The sequence below is a fragment of the Nicotiana attenuata genome, chromosome 12, assembly GCF_001879085.1.
Source record: "Nicotiana attenuata strain UT chromosome 12, NIATTr2, whole genome shotgun sequence".
Classification (NCBI taxonomy): domain Eukaryota; kingdom Viridiplantae; phylum Streptophyta; class Magnoliopsida; order Solanales; family Solanaceae; genus Nicotiana; species Nicotiana attenuata.
In genome coordinates this window covers 2,011,726-2,039,001 of record NC_032000.1, presented here as the reverse complement: position 1 = coordinate 2,039,001, position 27,276 = coordinate 2,011,726, and the positions used below count along the sequence as shown (strand labels likewise).

The following is a 27,276-nucleotide window of genomic DNA, read 5'->3' as shown; positions in this document are numbered from 1 at the left end:
TTTTTGCGAGAACCAACCTGCATCTGCGGATATCTACCCCTCCAACTTTCATTGCAGGTGCGACCATATTTTCACTTCTACGGCCGTCGCACCGCCGCAAAACTAGCTGCAAGTGCGCAACACCAGAACCAATAGCAACCAACACACTCACATGAAGGAAAAATGGTCCAAGACACGTCGAAACTCACCCAAGCCTCTCGGGACGCTTTACAAACATGCCAACAAGCCCCAAGACATAATACGAACCTACTCGAGGCCTCAAACACTGATAACAACATCGAAATCACGAATCTCACATCAAATTAAACTTAATGAACTTTCGAACATTCAACTTCCAAAACTCGTACCTAACCATATCAAATCAACCCAGAATGATCTCAAATTTTGCACACAAGTTCCAAATGACATAAAGAACCTATTCCAATTTCCGAGACAACAATCCGTACCCGATAACATAGAAGTCAACTCTTGGTCAAACCTATGAACATTCTAAACCTTCAAATTGTCAACTTTCGCCAATTATGGACAAAACCTTCGAGAACCCTCCAAATGCAAATCCGGGCATATCCCTAAATCTAACATCACTATCTGGATCTAACTAATCCATCAAAACTCCGGTCCGGGGTCAAATACACAAAAATCAAACTTGGTCAACTCTTCCAACTTAATGCTTCCTAGTTGAGAATACTCTTCCAAATCAGTCCCGAATCACCCAAAAACCAAAACCGACAATACGCACAAGTCATAATACGTCATATGAAGCTACTTATGCTCTCAAACCACCAAACAGAATGCAAATGCATGTAAGGACTCGGGTCGTTGCATGCCTTCTTGTACCTAACTTACCATGGCAAACATGTTTTATTTTAATCCACATATTGGTTCTTCTGTTTGGCACAAAACCCGAGGTACCGATGGTGCTACATGTGCTAAATTGGTTTTCCTTATACGTGTACCAATAGTTTTACGTGTATTATCAACAAACAAATATCCCCCCCGTGATTTTCAGTCGTTCAAGTAAACCCACGTCTCTTTTGCCGTTTTGGTAAACCCCGCTTCCCACATGCTCCCGTAACGTATGACTGTACGTGTATATCACTTTCACACTCAATTTAAGTGGATTCTTGTCTGTTTTGTTCTATTTCAGCACTAAAGAAGCTTAAAGCCACATACTCTTTTCGTTTTTGTTGTCAACCTCTGTTTCACACAGCTGATGTACCTCAAAATTTTGTGGATGTATTTTTCTTGCTTTTTTATTGAGAAAACTAGTCATCATTTATAGAAGAGTTTAGGACACCTAAATCAATGTATAAGCATAACCCAAAGCATTTAGAAGAATTTTTAAGGTGAAAAATGTTAATAACACCTTAACTTGTTGCAGAAATAATCCTGGGGATAAGTTTAGAAATTCCTAAAACTTGAAGCCATTGGTCCAAGAGAGGAGTAGCAAAACGAATTAGAGGTTTTGAAGCTTAATTGCATAAAGATAGACTACATTTCAACTGTACTTTTGTCTTAAACAGAAATTTACTTGCTTTAGTCTGCTTCATAAACATACCGAGAGAGAGAGAGAGAGAGAGAGAAGCAACTTATATATTTTGTAGCATAGTGAGTGCTTTTTCTGAAGTCGGAAGCTATTGGTTAGAGAAACCATGGCTTCAATTGTGCAGAATTTGTGGGCTTCCCCTTGTTTGGTTTGGAATTCAGATTATAAGATTAAGTCATCTCGAGCTTACACGAGGTGTTTAGCCAGCAGCAGCAGCAGGGACTCCACATTACAGTCTTCTGATTCTGTTAGAGTTAACGGTGTGTCGTCTGTTGAAAACAGACCTTTGATTGATGTGGGAAATGGTCATTTGAGGAAGGAAATTGTTCAAGACAAGTTGGAACCACTTTGGGATGATGGATATGGAACACAAACTGTGAAGGATTACCTTGAGTTAGCGGAAGAGATTATTAAGCCTGATGGAGGTCCGCCGCGGTGGTTTACACCCATTTCAGCTGGCCCTCCTCTCAGAAACTCACCTCTTCTTCTTTTCTTGCCTGGTAGTAATTTCTTATATTTGACTTGTAATGCCTAAACACAGTTACTAGGTAGTATTATTTAGTTTATAGGTAGAGATGATTATTAATGTCAGAAAGGTAATGCTCAAATTTGAGCTGGAATTTCCTAGTTCAATCTGCTGAACCATGCAGATGTATCTGTGCATTGTACTTCTGCGGAGTCTTTATATATGCTTTTTCAATATCTAACCCTAGGGTATTTCAATGTGTAGGAATGGATGGTACTGGATTGGGTCTTGTTTTGCATGAAAAGGCACTTGGAAAGTAAGTTAACCTTGTTTCTATTACATTTCATTGTAGTGGTATCTAGTTCTAGATTCATGCTTTCACTGATTATGCTAAGGCAGTAAATGAGCACAACTATAAGAATACTGTTACTTTAGTTGGCAACTTAAATCACGGGGAAATAGTTAGGAGAATAAGATCAATGCCAATTAACCGGGCGTAGCTCAGCGCAGCTCATCTAGTGCACTTAATTTTCTGCATCCTCAGTGGTAATTTGTACAGTAGATGTTCTCTTCTTGTGCCTTAGAAGATATAGTAAGACCTTTTGTTTCAGTTTGGTAGTCTCTGTCATGCACTGCAGTTGCCTTATTCATATTTTTAAAGCTACAGGTTCATTCGCATGTCATGATTTTGTGGCTATGTCTTCATGCCAATTTTTCGGTTTTGAGTCAGAAGCAGCAAGCTGTGAATTTAAATTACATAACCTTGAATCTTGATAGATAAGTGCTGTGATTTTGCTCTAGTGCTTTGGTTCAGTGGTATGGACACAACGCATGATGTGTGAGTAGAAATGTGGCCTTATATTTAAATGCGAGCAGGATAGAGAGGCAGGCCCATGTTTCGTACCTTTGCCGACTGTGACTCGGACAACTAACTCAAAGGGCATTTCTAGGCTATTAAAAAAAGTGATGTGTTTGTTGAGTCTGAAGAACTTTTGTTTGATGCCACTCTTCGTGAAACGGTTGTGGTTCATAATGGCATTTTAAACTTATTTTGCCTTCAGTTGTTGTGCTTAATCTAAACCTGCAATAATAATCTCTAGCATTCCAGTAGGAAATTCTTCTATTGAGCAGCTTCTGTAATGCTGAATGCTTTGCATAATGGAACTGCCAACCCCTTTTCTATCAGAGTGCACATATTGATCTAAGGTTTCTTGCAGAGTCTTTCAAGTTTGGTGCTTGCATATTCCTGTATATGATCGAACACCATTTGAAGGTATACTTTTTTCTCCCTCTATTTTGTTCTACAGGTAATTTTGATATGTTATATTGAGAAGCGGTCTACTGTGAATTCATGTTGTTTATATGTGCACCATACATCAGACTCTTAGAGACATTGTTGTCCAGTCAAAGTAAAAAGCAGTCACCTTAGATCTTAACGGAAATACCTCACTCCTGGAAGTTTAAATAGATCCATAGGTTGGCATTGGGGAGGTTGAATGGAAGGAAATAGGGTGACTCCTAAAAGCTGACAAATTGGATGCATATGGAAGGTAAGGCTTCAGCGTAGAAGGCCATAATAGAACATATTTTGGATTTTTCTCTTATTCATTTATATAACTTTTGCTGGGTGGATCCAAATAACTAAGCAATTTGGATCTAAGATCAGGAAACAAATTCCTAATAGATTTTTACCTTCATTTCCTTCATTCTTTTTTTCTTTTCAATCTTATTGCTTCTTTTCTGGGGGCTCCTTTTGTGCTGGGGGTATGGGGTAGATGGAGTTGACGGGATGAGTTGGGCGCAGGTTGGAAGGTTCAGAAGGTTGTTTTCATCTGTTTAACCACCAGCAAAGGCTTAAAGAGTTAAATAAGATGTAAAGGTCTGTCTTCCTTCTTTTGATCTGGGAGAGTGGGGGTGAGAACGAAAACCTCGAAGGTTAGAACAAGTTTTTTCTGTTTATCTTTGGGGTGGGTGGACTTGATGGCTCTCTTTGTTTGTGAATTTGGACTTCGACTATGACTTGCAATATTTCTTTTTTATATGTTTACTTAACCTGAACACGATTCTGGCTTATGGTGATTTTATCTGTCACAACTGGAAATCGATTAGAACACTTATTCTTTGAACTTCAAATTTTTCTAGAGCTGGTGAAATTTGTTGAGACAACTGTAAGGATGTTGCATGCCTCATCTCCAAACAAGCCAATTTATGTAGTTGGAGATTCATTCGGAGGATGTTTGGCTCTTGCTGTTGCTGCTCGAAACTGTAACATTGATCTTGTTCTGATATTAGCTAATCCAGGTCAGACATCAGAACAAAACTTTTCTCTTATTGTAATTCCGATGTGGAGATCCACCATGTTCTAGTATTCTAGGGTTTAACTGTTTGTTATCATCTTTCAGCAACTTCATTTGGCAGGTCACAACTTCAACCGTTGCTCCCTCCGCTGGAGTCTTTGCCTGACGAACTTCATGTTACAGTCCCATATCTTCTGAGCTTTATTATGGGTATAATTCCCCTGTGGCTGAGAATATTACTGTTTCCAGCTTCCAAGTTTAAACTTCATGCATATATTATGTTATCTCCTATTATAAAAAAAAACAATTATTATGTTACCTCCAATTGCCAAGTATAATTACGGCACATAAATAGGGATGCTGCTTTATCTCTGACCTTGACAAGATTTCTTGTGCTATTCCTATGTATTTTAGTCCTCAAGTGTTAATTGATGATTGTCGTTTCCTCTTTGTTTGTTGGAAAGTTTTTCCGAGGTGACATTAGTAGTCACTCCCTAAGATATCTTTTGTTAGAAACATTGTACTGATTAAGAATCTTGATTACTCCAGCTGCAAGTAGTTGGGGAACTTTATCAGAACTTGTATAACTTGAAACTACCAAATAAATTCAAGGCTGAACTGATTATAGATTCTACTTTTTGTTAACTTTTTCCCAGTTTCTAAATCGTGTTATCAAAAAGAAATAGATATGGAATAACCTTTCATTGTATCTTTTTCTCTACCAGCATATGCAAGTTGTAGCTTCAAGTTTTTTTATATAGTCAGAAACATAATGTGCTTTTGCTTCATCAGGTGATCCAATGAAGATGGCTATGGTTAACATTGATTCCATGCTACCTCCTCAACAAGTTGTTGAACAACTCTCTGACAACCTCACTGCTTTGCTGCCCCGCCTTTCTGTATGTACTTATGCATTATTTTGCTTCATATTGCATTCTTCCTTCTCTTTTGCTACAAATAGACTTTTGCAATGACTATATGGTTTTAATATGATCCGGTTCACTTAGGGTGTGTTTGGTATGAAACAAAATGTTTTCCTTGTGAAATATTTCTTGGAAAATAAGTGATTTTCTTATTATTTTCTGGTGGTTGGTTAGGCAGCAGAATTTTTTTTTTTTTTGAATATAATTTAAGCAAACACCATGGGAGACGAAATGCATAAGGGCGGGGAGGGTGGTAGGTCGGGGTCTAGGGGATGGGGTGGCGGCGGTGAGGGTAGGGGTGCGGGTGGGCAGGGGTAGAGGGTGGTTGGGGGGCGAGGGTGGTGGCAGGGTGGGGGTGGAAAGAGTTGGCTAGGGGAGGGGTAGGGGTAGCGGCGGAGGTAGGGGTTGGGGTTGGGGGTGGGTGGGGAATAGTGTGGGGCGGAGGAAAATGAGTTCATGAGGAAAATATCTTCCAAAACATTTAAGCCAACCAAACATGGGAAAATTGAAAAACATTTTCCAGAAATTGTTTTCCATCCTACCAAACATACCCTTATAGTGCATGTTATTTCTTCATTCTTCTTCTGGTGAAGTTAACCAAAATGATATTCACTGATCGTTAAAGATAAGAAATATATAAACATCGTATTCTCTAAACTCGACTGAGCTTTTCATGTTATCTTGGTTGTAATCCCAGTATAGGTTTGGCGATGAAAATGTAAACTTTGCTGATCATCCATATTTTCCTTATAATCTCGTGTTTACTATTTGGCTGCAAAAGTGGTGCCAAGACAATGAATAGCACACCACAGGAAACTCACTTTGCAGCTGTTACCAGGAAAAAGTTGTTAATCATCTGGTTGCATTTGTTGTCCCTTAATGTGCCACAGGATTTTTTGTTTGTAGTTTGGGAGTGAGGCTTAGTTGATTTGTTGAAGTGCTTGCTTTTTGTCTTCCATTCAGTACGTCTATTTAGGAGTTGGAAATTCTTTATATTGATTTAATGTACTCAAATGTCCAGAAAACTTGTGAGGACAGATCAAATAATCTCTCCTCCTTCTCTTAGTCTAGATCAAGGTTTTCTGTAATATATGGCCATTGTGTCTTCGTGAAGAAATTGGGAAAAACTAACAACGGGGTCATCAACTCAATTTTGAGACCTCTTGTTTAAAGGGAAATTGGATGAAATGAAAGGAGAAGTAACTTGGGGGTTTTATAAAGGACTGGGGCCTCAAAGTCTATCAGAGACATCTGTAGATGCTTGAGCCTAGGCAAGAGGAAACAGCAGCAGAGAAAGGGACAGAGTTGAAGATATGGAGGTTCGAGTTGACACTAGTGGCATTTTCTCTTTAGAGGCTTCTTCTTTTAGACCTATGAGTAGCCGGTTTTACAAGTTAGCAATTAAGTAGAAGACAAGACTACAATGAAATATTCCATAAAAGCTGCATTTTCTAATTTAGGTGACAGAAGAAGTGAACTCACAACTAAATTCTTGTTGTGCACATTGAAAAATACAAGAGTAGGCCCTCTGTAGCTTTTGTTTTACCTTGTATACGCATTTGTAAAATCCTTTAGAAAGTTGAAAAATTCCAAATGTCTGAAAAATATCCAGAAAACAAATACTTTTTGGGATGGGGGAGTAGAGTAATAATAAAAAAAAGTAGTAAGTTTGCAGTTGTTTACAGGCTGTGGTTTATCAATTGCAATTGGTGGAATAGGGTCTTGAATGTTTAGCAGGTGTTTTAACATGGTACTGGCAAATTATTTGTTATCAATTATTATAACAAAAAAAAAAAATGCTACTGGTCTTTCTGATGCTGGGCAGTAAAATATTTTATGTTTTCGCCTTCTTATGCTTGGACAGTCAAATGCTACTGGTCCTTTTGTTCTGTTGGTAATTAGATATGGAGTCATATTCACAGTATTGTATTCCACCTCGCCCTTCTTCAGGGTTTGACTGATATCATACCAAAGGAGACTCTTCTCTGGAAACTGAAGCTTCTTAGATCTGCTTCAGCTTATGCAAATTCCCGTCTCCATGCTATTACTGCTGAAGTACTTGTGCTCTCAAGGTTTCTTCTCTGTCTTATATTAATTCATATTCTCTATTGGTCTGAGTGGATTTCTTTGTGCGATACGTACGTTAAAACTTTGGATCACTTCTGAAGATTCGTACACCAAGTCCAAACATGCCTGTGGTGTGTAGAAATCACAAATTTTTATCAACTTTCTGAATGCTTTTACCACCTTAGCGAGTAGTTCTGAGCAATCACAAATTTTTATCAAATTGAAATGCAAAAATCAGTAAAATAAATGGTACAAGACGGAGAGAAAAGAATTTTTTAACTAACTGTGAAGAAAACCATATCTTTTTGTAGGTTTTCTAATTATGGTATACTTCTTGTACACTACATGCTATGTTGCCCAAACATTAATAATAATTATTACTTTGTCAAAAAGATATAGGAGTATTAAATTAGAGGAAAAGTAAGTGGACATCCTATTAATTTCTGCTTTCTTTGTCCCGTGACAAAGTGCTGAAAAGATGGTTTATTTTATTGTTCTTGCTTCAACTGACCGTTCAATATGTACTGCAGGATTCGCCATGTCACAAAATATATATGAAGCCAATCTCAGTTTTTAGTTTATTTATTTTAATTCACTTCAAATTGATGGTGAAGAACTTAAATAGAGTTTATTAGTTATGAATTGCTTTAGGAAGTTGCATCGATCAGGTTTAACTTTTATCTGGTCTTATTACTCCATCCAGAACTATCAGTGAAATTAGGTTCCTAGGTTTCCACGTTTCATAGTTGATGCTATGTTACTCTTCTTCTTCTTCTTCTTCTTCTTTTTTGGATAAATTGCTATGAGGTATACTATTTACTTGCATATTTTTATCTTATCAAGGAAAGACAGCTTAAATGCTAAAAAGCTTTTTTCAAGATTTTTTTGGGTCAATTCTGCCTCCTGTGCATGCATGCAGTTGAATTTATGTTTCTTTATCAGATTTCTTGATAAAATGTGATGATACACAATTTCATTGTTTAGTGGCAAAGACAACATGCTTCCAAGTGGAAATGAAGCTCAAAGGCTTGCAAAATCATTAAAAAACTGCCAAATACGACACTTCAAGGACAATGGGCATACTATTTTACTGGTAAGTTAGAAAGTTGTCCCGTTATTGGAATACAATCATGCTTTTCTATTGTTTCAAAGTTAACTGTCTGCTTGTTTACAGTAGTTGCCGTTACCTTCATGTTTCTATAAACTTAAATTGGAAAATTGCTTGAAGCCTAAAAACTTTCTACTCATATTGAAGTTGAATTTTCTGTCAGAAATTTGATGTTCTCACTTTTTTCTGATCTCTTTTGTTGCCCAAGAATTAGATATTTCAATTAAAACTTGCTTCTTGATTTAAGTGCATGTGCAAAAAATTCAAAAATTATTGGCTTCTGTGAAGATTTGACCCTTGGGTCTAACTCAACCCAAATAGCTAGCTCATGTGTAGCGGATTGCCCAAGATCATGTAAGAGACCAAAAGTCCACCACCCAATCCCTCAACTAGTGTGGGACTTAACACTCCTCCATACGCTCAAGGCTCAACTGCAACGTGAATTAGGCCCAACATTGACAAAATCAACATCAGGGATCGATGGGTCAGGTGCTGATACCATGTAAATAAATGAATCGTAGGCTTAACACAACCCAAAAGCTAGCTTAGAGGGGAGGATTGCGCAAGACCATATAAAGAAACCACAACCCCTTCCCTCAACAAATGTGGGACTTAACCCAACTTTATAAAGAATGGTTCCTCCTTCAAAACAAATAATGGCACTTGCCACTTGCAATCTTTTGTTGGGAAGAAAGAACCACTATGTCTAGACTTATTAGACTTACTTTGCAGTTAAGAAGTTAAACCAAAATATGATAAGAGTTGAGCATGTTAAAGAATTTAGTTAGTGCATCGGGAATACACCTATATAGGTTTAGGCTGTACCACTTCTAAACCCATATGACAGTGGTATGAGCATATCCTACTCCACAGAAGGAAGAATACTAGAAAGCAGACAGTGGAGTCTTTTATCTCCTTGACTTGTAATTTGAGTTGATGCTCTTCTCGTATCCTTTTTAAGAAACGTCGCCTGCTAAAAATCAAGTTCTGAGAAAAACATAGAGTTAGAGAGAGAAATCATCCCATCTGTCTAACATTTCAGTTGAGTTTTCTGAATCTTTCCGGAGTCCTTGTTCGGTAAGTTAAGCCTAGTTTACGCAGACGTGAAAGATAGATCAAATTGGGATTTGAACTTTTGGAGTTATGGAAAGAAAAATCTACTTTGCTGCCTGGAACAACTAACAGTCATTGGAATGCAAAAGATGAGACAGCTTACCAGTGTGATTGGGTCGAAACTCGAAAGAAAGAGGAATTTCATCAGTCAAACACTGATAAAATCATTCAATGCTTCTCTAGCTGGTCTGCCAAGTCTTACAGCTAGATTTCTAGACATAGGCTACTTGTTCAGAAGATCGGAGGAACAGGGACCAGATTTCTGCGTATTTTGTCTTACAAAACTCTGATAGTTCTGGAGATACCCATATCGTTGCCTTACATGCATGGAGCTAGGAAAATCATGATAATAACCCCTGAAATCATCCAAGATATTGGGTGGACTAATCTGGTTGTCGAACTGAAGCACCCTACAAAGTGGTATGATTGTGTTAGACAGATGCGTATGAGGTGGTTCTGACTCCACAGAACCTGCAACAGAGAGGTCTGTCCTGTGCCATAAGTGCTACATTTGTGAAAGAGAGACAGAGATTGCAAATCATCTCTTCCTACACTGCTTTCTGTGGTGTCACAATAACGGCATATGCTCTTCAACATCTTTGTGGTGAAATGAGTTGTTCCAAGGACATTCAAGGAACCCTATTTTGTTGGACAGACAAGGAACCCTATATGGGGAACTATTCTAGCTTGCATGTGGTGGGTAGTTTGGAATGAAAGGAATGACAGATGTTTCAAAAGCATAAAGCAAAAATCCACAGGCTGAAGTTACATTACTCAGATGTACCTAATCTTTTGTTTTCCTTCTCATCTTGCTCTTTAGAAGGAAGTAAACTCCTCTGATCAAACCAAATGCAATGCTATCAAAAGTATTCCTGAACCTCTTTTTTTTTTTGGCGAGACAAGTTATTTCTCAGAATCAGCTGACATAGCTCCAGATAAGAGCTCCTTCATCGCACAATTGAGTATACCTTCTGAAGGTTTATGTAACAATGTAAAGGAGATGATACCGCTCTCTTGAGTTTCAGTTAGAGAAGGAAGTGACACTCAACTAGCTCTGACTTGGGAAATGTGCCCCATCATTTCTGAACTTTCCGGCGAGGCGATTTCTTATTATGGGTGATAAAATTTTCTTTATCTCAGGTGACAAATCTTTTGGGCTTATTAATTTTGGGGGTGATCAAATAAGATGGCTCTCTCTCACCGCGAGAGGAAAACGTTTCACTAGCAAAATCAGTATCGACGAACACAATCTCAGATGGGTCTGTGATGCTTTAAAACAAGCATCAAGGGGAGTTGGAGATCTTTATAGAAGATGGGTAAGAACACAACAACAATATCTTTAAAGGGTGAGGTTTGGCGAGGAGGCTCGAAATCGCGGTGATCATTCCAGAGATAAGCTACAACAAGGGGTGGGAAGATGTTGCTGAGAAGTTTTAGGGAAACCTAACTGTTTTGGCCTACCAGTTCCATTGTTACCTATTTTGCTGCGGCAAATATAGAGAGATGCCAGAGGTTTCTAAGGAATCATGCATCAAGGCAGTAGAAGGCACACATCCACTTTCCAGAGGCCTAGTTTGGACCTTCAACGACCCATTCAACCGAAGTCCAAACCTGGAAACGATTCAAAAATGGTTTGCTACAAGACGGAGAGTAACTGCAAGTTTCAGAGTCACCCCATGGACCATAATCGACTCTTATTCGAGCTTCCTTCAAACAGGAAGCGGCGAGAATCATAGCTGGGGATTGGTTTTGGAATAGAAGCACTTATCTGTAACTTGGTGGTCGCCGGACATAGATGCATCATCACCAGGGAGCAAGTCGGAAACTTCATGGATTAAAATGTTTGGAATCCCTCCGAATGCTTGTACATCAGATACCTTCAAATGTCTCGGCGATATATGTGGCAGCTTCGTCAGAGTAGACGAGGATACGAAGAATAGAACCCATTTCTTCTGGGCTCGACTATGCATCAGAAACTCTGAAAGGATCTCCCGATGAGTTTGAATCTTGAAGTTGATGGATGGAATTTCGAAATCGGGGTGTTGGCAGAAATTCGGTCCTCTCCAATACCAACCGGACAATCCTCTGGGTTTGGTACAACAGGGAAGTCATGGTAACAGTGTCATCGAGTCAAGCACAGACCTGTGAGGTCGCTTCCGCTAGTCAGTCAAAACGGAACACGTGAGGGGGCATAACTAGGGTTGTTCAAAACCGAATCGTAACCGTTAACCGAACCGTAGAAGTAGCTTAATGGCTTATTGGTATCGGGTTATCGGATTAACGGTTGGTGAATGGATTGAAATTTTATAATTAACGGTTTATCGTTTGGGGGGGATTACTTAATTTCCTTATCGGAAAAACTGTTAACCCGTTAAGAATTATTATATTTATACTTTTACCCATTATAAAACAAGTTCTTAGCAGCTTAAGCTTTAACATCATCATAACTTGTTTTTTGGGGTAGGACTAGGCAGATCTAGATAGTTCTTGATACCTTTGTGCTCAAATAAATCATTTAACTTGGTAACTGAAGCAAAGCTATATCCAAAATTTATGTTAACTATGTTAACTGAACTTTTATTACTGGTTAAGGACCCCCAACTTGTATTTTGACTTGCTTATTGTAAAAAAATTAAAGAAGAAGAAACTACCATTAACATTGAGAGCTTCATTAGTGTACTAGAGTGTGATTGTGATTGGATCGTTTATCTATTGTTTACTTTCTTGCTTACTTATGTAATTTTTATTGTCTATTTGATTTAGTCGATAAATTGCCCGATAATCGCTTAACCCGATACCAATCCGCCCGATATCTTATAGGGTGGCTAGCGGATTAGTACATTTACAAGTCGATAACAGATAAGCCGAACCGATAAGCATAAATATCGCCCGATTAGCAGCCCTAGGCATAACTTTATTTCAAAAGCTCCGGAGCCCTTAATTGCTCATGGGTTGACCCAATCCACAAATGTTATTGCTAAAGGAAAGACTTTTAAAGGGCCAGTATATTTGGGCCTGAACAATAAATACTAGGGGCAAGTGCACATATAGCCATTCCTTGGGATGCTATTTAAAGATTAGCCCGTACTTATTTTGTCCAAAAATTTTAAACTAAAATTTTTTAATTTCAGGATATTTTTGTTCATGAAAAATTAAAATTAAAATTAAAATTCAGGACACACTGGCTAATTCCTAAATAGCAACTCTTAGAGTGGCTATTTGGTGTCATTTCTACTGGATACTACACTAAAGGCCCAACACAACAACAACAACAACAACAACAATAACCCAGTGGAATCCCACAAGTGGGGTCTGGGGAGGGTAGTGTGTACGCAGATCTTACCCTGTTTTCGATAAACCCTCGGCTAAAGAAGATGAAAAAAGACAGTGGCGCAGTAATATCAGAGTAAGCAAGAAAGAAAAAGCGATAACATCAACAACATAATAAAGGGAAAGCAATAACAATAAGCAGTAACAATGGTACAATACTACACACACAATAGAGTAATATGGATACAACAAGAGCCACTTGCACCCTAAGACACTACACTATAGGTCTAGTCTCCTACGACCTAACCTGCAGTCCTAAAGAAGTAATATGGACACAATTGAAGCCACTAGCAGCCTAAGACAATCACACGCTAGCCTCCTACTTCTTAACCTACAACCTTATTGCTTGCTCTCCACAACTTCCTATCAAGGGCCATGTCCTCGGAAATCTGAAGTCGCACCAGGTCCTGCCTGATCATCTCTCCTCAATATTTCTTTGGCCGCCCTTTACCTTTTCTTACACCCGTCAAGGATACCCGTTCACACCTCCTAACTGGGGCATCCGTGCTTCTCCTCCGCACGTCCCGAACCATCTAAGCCTAGCTTCCCCATCTTGTCTTCTATGGGTGCCACGCCCACCTTCCCCCAAATATCTTCATTCCTAATCTTATCCAGCCTAGTGTGCCCGCACATCCATCTCAACATCCTCATATCTGCAACTTTCATCTTCTGGATATGAGAATTCTTGACTGGCCAACACTCAGCACCATACATCATGGCCAGTCTAACCACCGCTCTATAGAACTTACCTTTATGTTTCAGGGGCACCTTCCTGTCACACATGACACCAGACGCTAGCCTCTATTTCATCCACCCCACCCCTATACGGTGCGTAACATGCTATCAATCTCCCCATCCTCCTGGATAACCGACCCCAGGTACTTGAAGCTCTCTTTCTTGGGAAATGACTTGAGATTCAAGCCTCACGTCCATGTTTGCTTCTCCCCAAACGCCGCTGAACTTGCACTCCACGTATTCTGTCTTAGTCGGTTAGTCCCACTCAACTTGAAACCTTTGGACTTGAGGGTCTGTCTCCAAATCTCCAACCTCTCGTTAATACTGCCTTGCGTCTCATCAATCAGAACAATATCATCGGCAAATAACATACACCATGGTACCTCCCCTTGTATATGGTGTGTCGGTGCGTCCATCGCCAGGGCATACACTAAAGGCCCAAAGAAGAAGAAAAATCAGAAAATTTGAAAGAAGCCCAGCATAGTTTCTGAATGGAGGAGAATTGGGCACAAATTAGACCCATGTCTGCTAAGGGACTCTTCGATGCAAGTAGATATAAGTTTTGACCCTCTCTTGGTGGAAATTATGCTTCAAATTATAGAGCCACTGACTCAATTGGAGAGACCCAATCCCAAGTTGATGCCGATGATGAAGCTAACAGTCCTCATCCATCAATGCAACCTCTTCAGATCATGGATGTTCAGAGGGTTAGTGAATCAAAGTTCGACTTTTTCTCCTGCTCTCTCAATGAATGTTTTATCCCAACCATGGCATGATAGACAAAATTTACGCATGCAAGTAGTAGGTACATCCACTATGGTCGAAAGTTCAGGATGGACAAAGATAACGATGATTGAAAGCGTATAAAGCTTTCGGGGTGAATGTAGCAGGTTTTGAAAATGAAATCTGGTCATTATCCTAAGAATGGAAGAGAAGAGGAAAATTCAACTAAAACAACAAGCAAATGCAATGTCAGAATCCGAAAAAGGAAAGAACAAAGGGGAAATAGAACTCAGGAAATTGTTGTGGGACTCCAAGAGGGCAGTGGGAAGAAGGTAAGGGGTAGGTCGCAAAAAGCTCATTCCAGATGAAAGTCAAGATACTAAGTTGGAATGTACAGGGTCTTAATAATAAAAATAAGAGAAGTACTTTGAAATCTCTTATTCATATATGGGGGTTGGATATCATATGCTTACAGGAGACTAAAATCGAGCAATGGGACAATTCTTTGATCAAGCAAATATGGGGGAATAGGTGGGCCGAGTGGATAGATTTGAAGGCTTGTAGAACCAAAGGGGGAAGACTAATCATGTGGGACAGAAGGGTTTGGCAGTGTGTTGATTCTCAACCTGGAATATTCTCAATTTCCTGCAGCCTTGAAAGCTTAACAGAAGATTTTTAGTGGGTATTCACTGGGGTCTATGGCCCTCACTCCAACCCAGAGAATTGAATTATGGCATGAGCTAGCCGCAGTAAGGGGTTTATGGTCGGATCACTGGGTAATTGGTGGAGATTTCAATGTTAACAGGTTTGAAAATGAGAGACTCAACTACACAAGGAGGTCAAGGACAATGAGTTGATCTTCCACTCCAAGGAGCACAATATGCCTGGTCAAGAGGGGAGGAATTTCTCCAAGCCTCAAGAATTGATAGGTTTTTGATTTCCTCATAGTGGAGTGATGAATTCAAGGAGATAAAACAAATAGCTATGCCTATGGTATTTTCAGATCATAAACCAACTATTCTGAAAACAGCCTCTCTACCTGCATTAGGTGGGGGTAAGGTCTGCATACAACCTACCCTCCCTAGACCCCACCTGTTGGGATCATACTGGGTTTGTTGTTGTTGTTGTTGTTGTAAACCAACTATTCTGGAAAGTGGAGATTGGGAAGCCACACCCTCATATTTCAAATTTGAGAACATGTGGTTACAAGTAGATGGCTTTATAGATATGGTCAAAGGGTGGTGGAATTCATAAAAGGTTACTAGTTCTCCGGATTTCATCCTCAATTAGAAGCTAAGAAACCTAAAGAAAGATATCATGGGATGGAACAGGGAAGTCTTTGGTAAGGTGGAGATTAATAGGAATAAAGCTCTTGCAGAACTGGAATTTCTAGAGCGGATAGCTGATCACGGGGCCCTGACCTCAGATGAAAAACTGGAAACATTTAGATTGAGGCGAGAACTCCAACAAATTGCTATAGGAGAAGAAATACCTGGCGACAAAAATCCAGATGCTTATGGTTGAAAGAGGGAGACAAAAACACAAAATATTTTCAAAGAATGGCCAACTCACATAGAAAGCAACTGTATCGATAGACTCAAAGTGGGGGATGATATAATTGAAGACAAAGTGCAGATTAGGGATGTAATCTTGCGATACTACCTAGAATTGTACGAAGAAGCAGAACCATGGAGACCTTCAACGGTCTTTGAGGAGCTGTCCACACTAAATGCAGAGGAAAGTGAAGATGTGGAATCACCATTTGATGAAGTAGAAGTCTTTGCAGCCCTGAACCCTTGTGACCCAGACAAAGCACCTGGTCCAGTTGGTTATACCATGGCTTTTTTTCAAAAAGCATGTCAAGTCAGACATTTTGAATGCCAAATGGTGAGATCTAGCAATGCATCATTCATTGCTCTCATCCCTAACAGGAAAGGAGCAATTAAGATTAGAGACTTCAGGCCTTTTAGTTTAATAGGCAGCGTTTACAAGCTGGTTGCAAAAATCCTGGCTGAGAGGTTGAAGAAAGTCATTAGCAAGCTAGTCTCTGTCAACACAGTGCATTCATGAAAAATAGGCAAATTACAAATGCCTCTCTGATTGCTAGTGAGGTCTTAAACCGGAGAATAAAGAGTGGGGAAACTGGAATTTTGTGCAAATTAGACATTGAAAATGTTTTTGACAAACTAAATTGGACATACCTAATCAACATCCTAAAGAAAATGTGCTTTGGGAATATAAGTTGCTCGGACATTGGTGCGGGTGTTAGACACGGGTTCGGATCTAGAGGTCAGATCTTTCGAGATGTAAATTCGATGATTCAGGGATACGGATCCTACTACAGATACGAGTTTGGGGATCCGACTAAAAATAATTCAAAAAAGAATTCCTAAATTATGAAAATTTGTTTAGAATACTTACACATAGCTTGTAAAGTGTAGATTTCTTTTTTATTCTCAAATTGTAGATGAGTAAATGATTGATTTCCTAGATAAGGTATGCTATTTTCTTCAAATTTACCCTAGTTTTTGATTTCAGGAATTAAATCGTATCTCGTCTTGTATTTTTCCGTCCGTCGTGGTCAAAGTACCAAAAATTGTCTGACAACATCCGGTATGGATCCCATACCCACACCCATACTAGTGTTGTGTCGACACGGGTACGACACCTAAACTGCCATGTCGGAGCAACTTAGTTGGGAATAGGTGGATATTTTTCTTCATATCTACTGTCAAGTATTCTGTGTTGGTGAATAGAAGCTCTGTCGGTTTTTTCTCACCCAAAAGGGTCTTAGGCAGGTTGACCCCCCTTCCCATTTCTCTTTATACTATCTGTGGAGAGGCTTACCCAGATGTTGGAATTGTTAGGATTTTGCCCTGAATTTCTAATTTATTAGGACTCTCTTTCTTGAAGGAATGGAAAAAGACTCCTAAAAGGATTAAATCTCCTTAATATGTCTTATCCTTTTCTTAGAAGACAAGTTTTCCACATCTATAAATTAAGGATCTCTGCTTCTCACAAGTGCACAAAAAAAAAAAATATCCACAATGTAGTCATTAAAGAGTTTTGTTTAAGGGGAGATTTTTCTCTCGATAGTTTTTCTTTTTCTATATTAGTTTTATCATATGTAGATCAATTGACCAAACTATTATAAACTATTATGCTTAGTTTAGTATATTTTTTTTTGTTGTCTGATTTATCGTCGACCAAGCTTTGTATTGTTAGTTTCCGCATGCACCATGTTATTTCGATCCCAACAAGTGGTATCAGAGCCAATGGTTCAGAGTCAACGGTTGAACAAGGTTGAAGACAGATTCAATGCGTCTTTAGATCAAGACGATAATGAAGATTTATTCAAAAAAAAAAAAAGTTTGAATATGATGCTACATGTGGAGATAAATTTACAATCACAATTGCATTCAAAACGTCTGCTGCTGCATCTTTATTGGAATAAAAACTCTTTCTAACCCATATTTTGGTCGCTTTTAACCAAAACCAGTTTTAAGTCATGTCTACTTGCAACGCATGAGTTCCAATGTCAGTTTTAACTCACGCTTCTTTTTAATGCATGAGCTTCTTTCACCCCATGTTTATTCTTAACACGTGGGCTCCTTTTAACCCATACTTGGGCTTCTTTTAACCAATACCAAGATTTTCAATCTATACCGATTTTTAATCATGGCAAGCAACAGTGATGAAGATTATGTGAAGAAGGTGAATCAACTTTGTCAAGAAAATTCAGGTCAAGGAGAGATTATCAGGATTTTGCCCTGAATTTCTAATCTATTAGGACTCTCTTTCTTGAAGGAATGGAAAAAGACTCCTAAAAGGATTAAATCTCCTTAATATGTCTTATCCTTTTCTTAGAAGACAAGTTTTGCACATCTATGAAATAAGGATCTCTGCTTCTCACAAGTGCACAAAAAAAAAGTATCCACAATGTAGTCATTAAAGAGTTCTGTTTAAGGGGAGATTTTTCTCTCGATAGTTTTTCTTTTTCTATATTAGTTTTATCATATGTAGATCAATTGACCAAACTATTATAAACTATTATGCTTAGTTTAGTATATTTTTCTTTTATCGTCTGATTTATCGTCCACCAAGCTTTGTATTGTTAGTTTCCGCATGCACCATGTTATTTCGATCCCAACAGGAAAAGGCTAAAGAACTGCAATGGATACAAGGATTTCAAGTGGGTAGAAATCCTGTAGATGCAATAACTATATCTCATCTATTTATGCAGATGATACACTAATTATCCGTGGAGCAGAGAGAGCTCAAGTAACCAACCTCAACCTTACTCTCTTGATCTTTGAAGCTATTTTTGGTTTGCACATCAATATGCCCGAGTGTAATTTATCTGGTTTCCCAATCTGGGAGAGCTTGCAGATATCATGTGTTGCAAAATAGGATCCATTCCTACTACTTACCTAGGTTTACCCTTGGGGGCCAAACTAAAATCAGTTGGTATCTGGAACGGAGTAATTGAAAAAATGGAGAAGAGGCTAGCAACCTAGCAAATGCAGTACCTCTCCATGGGTGGCAGACTCACATTGATCAACAATGTTCTTGACAGCATCCCCGCTTATTGCATGTCATTATATCCTATGCCAAGTGCAGATATGAAGCAGATAGACAGGCTGAGGAGGAAGTTCCTGTGGAAAGGAAACAGCTCAACTCACAAATACTCACTAGTGAAGTGGACCAAAGTAACCCAACCTAAGTCACAGAGGAGACTTGGAATCAGGAATCTAAAACATCACAACAAAAGCATGCTAATGAAATGGTTGTGGAGATATGGGCAAAATTAGGAATGATACTAGAAGAGAGTCGTAGGTGCTAAGTATGGAGTTCAAAATCACTGGTGTACCAGGAAATGCACAACTTCTCATGGGGTTGGAATCATATCAGCAGCTATCGCATTGAATTGTTCTAAAATGTTTTCTTCAAAGTAGGTAATGTGTCACGCCCCAACCTTGGGGAGCGCGACCAGCGCTCAACCAAGATATCCAGTCAAGCAAGCCTACTTGATGTCTTCCACCCAACCTTACCCAGGGATAATGTGAAGATAACTGTCAAGAGTTAGGCAAACGAGGGAATAACATGTACAACACCAATTTCATTTATTTTAGGAAATTCATTTCCGATTTCCAAAACATTACAAGTTTACAGTTAAAAGAGGAAACATGTTTGATACTTACAACATTTTTAGTTTGCTACCCCATTCAAAATACAACCAACACCATGTCTACGCAACCTCTAAATGAAACAAAGAGTAATATGAAAGTGCAGATGACCAGGCCCCGGCTATACCCCAAACCACAATATGCAATATAAAATGACATAAGGCCCCGAAATAGAATAGGGCTCACCAAAATCCACTGAGTGGAGGGTAAGCTGCTAGTGAGGATCAAAGCTGCCTACTGAGGAAGCACCTGCATCCATTAAAGATGCAGCGCCTCCGGCAAAAGGGACGCTATTACATATGGAATAATACTAGTATGTAAAGCTAAATACCCTCTCATGGAATAGACTACCAACATAAAAGAGAAAAACATGGAATCAATAAGAAACTCAAGTAACATTAAAATGCCAAGTTAAGAGCAAGGTAAATCCACAAGTAAATAATAATGTTTTGAGTTGGGAGATCTTCGATATCGATACACCACCATGCTTATGGCATGGGGACCGATCTCCGCCCGATCGGCTAAGCCGTCTCGCCCCAGTGTATGCGGGTGGACATAGAAACTCAACACCACCACCATGTGCGTGGCATGGTGTCCGATCATTGCCCGATCTGCTAAGCCGTCTAACCACAATGTCGTGTGGGTCGATATGGTCCTTTGCTAGTTATCACCTCGTCCCAATTAAGGGGCATAATCTCATCACCACGGGAATTTATCCCTTAGTCAATCCTACACCGGCACATGTAGTTTCGGGTTTAGGTTATTTCAACCCACCCTTCCTCAGTGACCTAACTATCCTCCCAAAAACATTTATCATATATAGAGAGTTACAATTCATTTCATAGCCTTTTTCAATCTCTTTCACTTTATTGGCACTCTTGGCCATACACGTAAATAATTTTTCCTGACAGGATGGCCGCATTTCAATTATTTCATACTCTCATTCTTTCATCTTCAAGGATCATCAACATAGGTTATCAACATAAAGAGCATTTTGAAAACAAGACTTTAAATATATGTGAGCAAAACGAGTCTTAAACACATTGAGTTTTTTTTCCAAAGTAGAGCACAGTAAATTTGCAATAGAAACATGAATTTAAGTCATAGCGTTTGATACCTCAATCATACTTGAATATTTTTCCGAAGGAGAGTATAATATGATAGGAGCAATTGGAACACATTTTGCGCATATAACTTTCAACACAATGCTCATTTGGGATAACTCAACTTATTGGGAACAGTTCCGAACATTAGAAATAAGAGCTTGGGCAAACTACGCTTGAAGCATGCAAGACTTTCATGAATTCGATTCTAAAAGAGGAGTTTAGCCAACATACCTCAATTGAGCTTTCGTTAGAGTTACTACAACGTTCCTCTACCCTTGGCAACGTCAATCTATAGAAACATGATCAAATTGGACCATTATTAGGAAGGTGCTCTTAGCATTCCGCTCTCTTAGGCATTTCATCAAACATTAAGTGTGCAAATTTGACTACAAGGTTTCTATGGTGGAATTCCTTCATCTCACAACCAATAGTTCACCAATATTAGTTCAACAACCTCCCCACCACCTTTATTAGTACATGCATGCACAAAGACTAACTCCAGTCTCAAGAATCATACTTCCCATTACCCATATTCAGCCCAATTTTGAAATTGAGAGCTAGGGAGTAGAACCTTACCTCTTAGAAGGAGACCTTGTGAGTTCTTCCCCTGAATTCCCCAAGCTTGATCAAGGAGTGGAGTGATGGAGCTTCCTTCTCTCTCTAACTAGCTCTCACTTCTCTCTAAAATGCCAGATTTTTGCCTTCAAAAAGACCCCAATGGCTTTTAATCAAAATGGGGTCGGGTTATAAAATACACAAAATGGACCCTCCGAACCGACTCTGCGATCGCAGAGTGCACCGTAGAACAGGTCTGTGGTCCGTGAAAGGTACCGCGAAATTGACCTTCAAAACTGGACTGGTTTGTTCAAGTCTGCAGCAGGTCTGAGGTCCGCAGATAAGTTATGCGGCCGCATAATGCACTGCAAAATCTCCCTCCGGAATTTCTCATGCTGATTCTGCGACAGATGTGCGACTCGCGAAACGGTTATGCGGTCGCATAATGGACCGCGAAAATGCCATGTTCTGCAAAAAATTTCCACCAACTCCTCGATGCATTGCTCAACCCCTAAAGTCCATACCGTGGCGAGCTAACCTCCCAAGCACATGAGCCTACCTCAGCACCATAAGACCTCAGATTCTTGGCGAAATTTCACGGGGCTTTACATAATGGTCTACATGTGAGATTTTGGGAGGACAGATGGTTTGGCAACACAACTCAAAAGAACTCTTATCCAGGGTTATATGAGATAGCCAGCCATCAGAAGGCTAATGTGGGTCAATATAGGGAGGGCAACAACTAGACTCCTTTATTCAGAAAAAACTTACGGGATTGGGAAATCAATGATCTTCTCACACTCTTAGAAGTTCTGGGTGGCTGCAGTACTAGTGAGCATCAAACTGAAAATGCTATGGAGAAGATCTAAGGAAGGGATGTTTACTGTCAAAGATAGTTACAACCACTTGTGCTCACAACATGGCATGCTAGAGGACTGACCTTGGAACATGTCCGGAGAATTAGGCAACCACTAAAAGTAGCTTGTTTCACATGGACAACTCTTAATGAAGCATGCTTAACACATGAAAATCTCAGTAGAAGAGGCGTTGTCCTAGTCAACAGATGCTACATTTGTCACCAAAACTCATAGAATGTCAATCACTTGTTTTTGCAGTGCCCAGTTACAAATGCTATTTGGAATTTCTTCTTAGCCATTTTTGGACTGCATTGTGTCATGCCTAACTCAATCAGAGAGGCATTTGTTACCCGGTGCCTTTTTGGAGTTGACAAAAGCATCAAAAGAATCTGGAGAATGGTCCCAACAGTAATTTTGTGGTGCTTATGGAATGAAAGAAATCACAGATGTTTTGATGGAATCTGAACTCCAATCCACACTCTGAAAGCTAGATGCCTAGTTAGTTTATTCAGTTTGAACTTTCTCTCCCCTGTAAACAGCGTTTGATAAATTTTTGGATTTTGTTAGCTCCCTGATACTACCAAAGATGTGGTTTGGAGCTAGCCTTTTTGCTGTTTACATTTTTTTTGATCTGTTAGCTCCTTGTAGGATTTGTGTGGAGCTAGCATTTAATTCCTTTTGTGAGAATGCATGGGAGAAAAATCTATTTATTAATAATGATACAATGAGTCCTACATATAGTACATTTTTTACTCCTACTGCTAGCCTGTTTGGCCAAGTTGGAAAAATCAACTTATTTTGAGAAGTGTTTTTTTTCGTACTTTTAGTGAGAATTAGTTTGTATTTGGCTAATTAATTTGAAAAACACTTCTAAGCAACAATTAGTGTTTGGCCAAGCTTTTAAAAAGTGCTTCTAAGTGTATTTTTCTCAAAAGTGCTTCTGGGAAGAAGCTACTTTTTTCTGCTTCTCCAAAACTTCTTCCGCTTCTACTCAAAAGCACTTTTTTTTATTCTAAAAGCTTGGCAAACACTTTAACTTTGAAGAAAAGTACTTTTTTCAAAAACAAAAAGTGCTTTTCAGCTTGTTGGAGAGCTTGGCCAAACATGCTATACATATGAGACTAGGACGTATTATACACCTACTACATATGAGACTAGAATTATTTACATATAGCTATCTAACACTCCCCCTCAAGTCGGTGCATACAAATCATATGTACCGAACTTGTTATATATGTTGCTAATAAGAGGACCATTGAGGGATTTGGTGAAAATATTTGCAAGCTGATCATTCGACTTCACTACGAGTCATGCCAAACTCCTGGATAATTGTGCTGAACTTACCAAATCAGATTCGAGGAGATTGCTATAGACCATAAAGTGACCAGCGCAAGCGACATACAAGGCCACTAGACTCCCACTGAGCAACAAAACCAGGTGGTTGCTGATAAATAGAAGTTGGCCGAAAAGTTGCCGGATAACTTTGAAAAGAGTGAGACTAAGCCGAATTCCACACTACAAAATAGGTTCTAAAACACCACAAAAAAACAGTAACTTTTTCTGAAAATTACTATTCATGCCGGAAAATCACTATTCACGCCGAAAAAAGTGCAGCGGCCAGTGTTCAAGCCGGATAAAAAAATAAAAGTTATCAAAATTTTATGTAATTTATATAGGTAAGCTCAGAATCACTGGACGAGTAAGATGTCCTGAAGAAGTTTTGTCAAAAAAGTGGCTGGAATGGCTCACACGTGTCGGTAAAGTTACTATAGCTCGCCAGAAAATTCCAAAATTCTCGGAATCTGTAGGAAATTGTAGTGGTGGACTCGGAATCACACTACGAAACAACTGTCCAAAAGAAATTTTTGAAAATTCTGGCTGGAAAGTGCTCCACGTGCAGGCGCGTGTCAGACGAGCTCGCTAGAACCCTAGTTCTGGTGGCGCGTGGGGGTCTTTTTTCTAGAGCGATTGACTGGGGTTTTGTCGCCTGACTTTTTTCGAACAAGGTGGTAGTGTTGGTTTTCGCACAACCACTTACCGATGAGGAGATAACGCAAATCATTCTTGAGTCGTCAGCCGGAAAGACGCACGGTGACTGACTTTTGTGTTTCGATGGGACTGGGATTTTTATGGGATTTGGTCGCACAAGGGTTTCGGATCTGATGGTGGTACTGGTACATGCACAGTGCCAGTGATGAACCTTGGGAAGTGGCAACAAGACGAAGTTGCCGGAAAATTGCACGGCGATGAGATCTTTCTTCCCGGATGTCACTACTTCCCCTAATATCCTCCCTTTACCATATCGAGAGAACGGAAAGACAGATGGCAGAAAGAAATCCTTCCAACCACGGAATTGAATGCTGGAATGACGCACAATGATAATTTTCTCACTGAAGCTCTGATACCATGTGAGAATGCACGGGAGAAAAATCTATTTATTAACAATGATACAATGAGTCCTATATATAGTACATATTTTACTCTTACTACATATGAGACTAGGACATATTCTACTCCTGCTACATATGGGTCTAGGATTATTTACACATAACTATCTAACACTACCATAGATGTGGTTTGGAGCTAGCCTTTTTGCTGTTTACATTATTTTTTATTTGTTAGCTCCTTGTAGGATTTGTCTGGAGCTGGCATTTAATTCCTTTTGTAATTCTGCATCTTCTTGATGCCTTTTCTAATACAATTTATTTACTTCATCAAAAAAAAAAAAAAATCCACAGGCTGAAATATAACAGTGGCGTTTTGTTTTAAACGCAAAGCTTAACTGTATGAGCAGTTCATTATTATTTCTTAGTTACCTCACAGACTAGACTAGATAGGAACTAACTTGTTGTAAGTTGTATCTCACAGCACTATCTTAGTGCTGCTTTGATCAATAATTTGTTCTTAATTATTAAAAGGAAAAACACACTGTTTCACATGGTGACAAATAAGCTAAGTTGGAAGCCACTCTTTCTCCTTTTGAATATAAGGGATAATTTGGATGCATTACTTTGGTGGATGGCAAAAGCAGGCTATAGTTCTTGCTACGTGTCGATGAAACTATCTTTTCCCAATCACTATATCAGCATACAAAACTTGTTAAAATAACTGCTCGAGAGATCCTTATAAAGCGCGGGTTATATAGAGATAATACCTTTCTAGGATTTGGTCGATTTTCTTGTGGAAATTTTTAACCTTTCATCAACATCTAATTTAATCATGCAGGAAGAGGGTATTAATCTACTATCCATCATCAAAGGTACTGGCAAATATCGTCATTCAAGGAGGCATGATTGTGTCATGGATTTTCTTCCTCCAAGTATGTCAGAGTTCAAGAAGGCAATCGACAACAACAGGTAATTGAGTATAGCACTAAGTATTATCCTCTTAGTAACGAATGGACGCATGCAAGCACTTGATTGCAGGAAATATTTGAGTATACAATTACCCTTTTCTCTTCTTTTTTTCTTTTCCCCTTTTATTCTTCCTTGTTTATTATTGTTTTCCTTTTTGATCTAATTTCTTATTCTCATTATCTTCACCAAACGGAATTACTAAATAACTTAGAAATATAGATATTACTGCTATGGATGGTCCGATACTGAATAAACAAGATCTCCTATACATGGAATAAGGTTCTTTTTCAAAAGTAGTTTTGTCCCATCTGCTAGAGCTTCAATAATTCCTAAAGGGTCAGCATATTCAATTGTATTCCGAATATTTCTCTTTTAACCAAACAATTACTAGTACACCTATTGTGATTCCTAATATAAGAATCAAATAAGGACAAGCATCCATATGATCCCATAGACGGTGAGAATGCACGAGAGAAAAATCTATTATTAACAATGATACAATGAGCCCTATATATAATACATATTCTATTCCTACTACATATGGGACTATGACATATTCTACTTCTATTAAGTATGGGACTAGAACTATTACACATAACTATCTAACACTCCCCTTCAAGCCGGTGCATACAAATCATATGTACCGAGCTTGTTGCATATGTAACTAGTACGAGGACCAGTGTGGGACTTGGTGAAAATATCTGCAAGCTGATCATTCGACATACAAGGCAACTAGACTCCCCCTGAGCACCAAAACCAGGTGGTTGCTCACAAACAGAAGTTGGCCCAAAAGTCACTGGAAAAATTTGAAAATACTTAGACTAAGCCGAATTTCACACTATAGAATAGTTCTAAAACACCACCAGGAAACAGAAACTTTTCTAGAAATTACTGTTTACGCCGGAAAAAAATAAAAGTTATCAGAATTTGATGTAATTTATATGGGTAGGCTCGGAATCACTGGACGAGTAAGTTGTATTGAAGAAGCTTTGTCAAAAAGTGGCCGGAATGGTTCGCACACGACGGAAAAGTTAATGTAGCTTGCTGGAACCCTAGTTCTGCGGCATGTGAGGGACTTGCTGCCAGAGCGATTGACTGGGGTTTTGTCGCCTGACTTTTCCAAACAAGATGGTAGTGTTGGTTTTCACACAGCACTTACCGATGAAGAGATAACGTAAATTAATCTTGAGTCGTCAACCGGAAAGACGCACGGTGACTGACTTTTTTGGGACTGAAATTTCTGGGGCTTGGTCGCACAAGGGTTTCGCATCTGATAGTGGTACTGGTATATGCACAGTACCACTGTAGCAGTGATGAACCCTAGGAACAAGTTGAAGTTCCCAGAAAATTGCACGGCGATGAGATCTTTCTTCCCGGATGTCGCTGGAATGACACAAAGCGATAATTTTCTCACTGAAGCTCTGATACCATAATAAATTGACCTTTGGCCTAAATCAACCCCAAAAGCTAGCTTATGAGGTAAAGATTTCCCAAGACCATATAAGGAGACCAAGAATCTCAAATCCGACCGATGTGGGACAATTCAACACCCCCCTCATGCTCAGGCCGGCAAACTAGAGCGTGGACAACATATATAGGGGCCCAACATCGGTAACAATAATTGGGATGGGGCTGGCTCTAATACCATGTGAGAATGCACGGGAGAAAAATCTATTATTAACAATGATACGATGAGCCCTATATATAATACATATTCTACTCCTACTACATATAGGACCAGGACATAGTCTACCCCTACTACATATGGGACTACGACTATTTACACATAACTATCTAACACTTCTTTTAAGGATTCCAATTTGGGAAAAGAATTTGATAGTCTCTATTTCTGTTGTATCAATTATCATTTCAAAGATCAACTTCTCCCATAATGATATCCGGGGGGGG

The 27,276-nt window shown here is 39.1% G+C and overlaps 1 protein-coding gene across 1 annotated transcript in view; it reads left to right on the top strand.

Moving 5' to 3' along the window:
• Positions 1,137-27,276, top strand: part of LOC109235156 (acyltransferase-like protein At1g54570, chloroplastic) — a 30,359-nt gene continuing 4,219 nt past the window's right edge. The window contains exons 1-9 of the mRNA XM_019401142.1: positions 1,137-2,046; positions 2,277-2,328; positions 3,230-3,285; positions 4,155-4,313; positions 4,415-4,519; positions 5,102-5,208; positions 7,183-7,304; positions 8,284-8,392; positions 25,238-25,368. Coding sequence (XP_019256687.1) covers positions 1,653-2,046; positions 2,277-2,328; positions 3,230-3,285; positions 4,155-4,313; positions 4,415-4,519; positions 5,102-5,208; positions 7,183-7,304; positions 8,284-8,392; positions 25,238-25,368 — 1,235 coding nt within the window. The 5' untranslated portion in view covers positions 1,137-1,652. The remainder of the gene's footprint in view (positions 2,047-2,276; positions 2,329-3,229; positions 3,286-4,154; positions 4,314-4,414; positions 4,520-5,101; positions 5,209-7,182; positions 7,305-8,283; positions 8,393-25,237; positions 25,369-27,276) is intronic.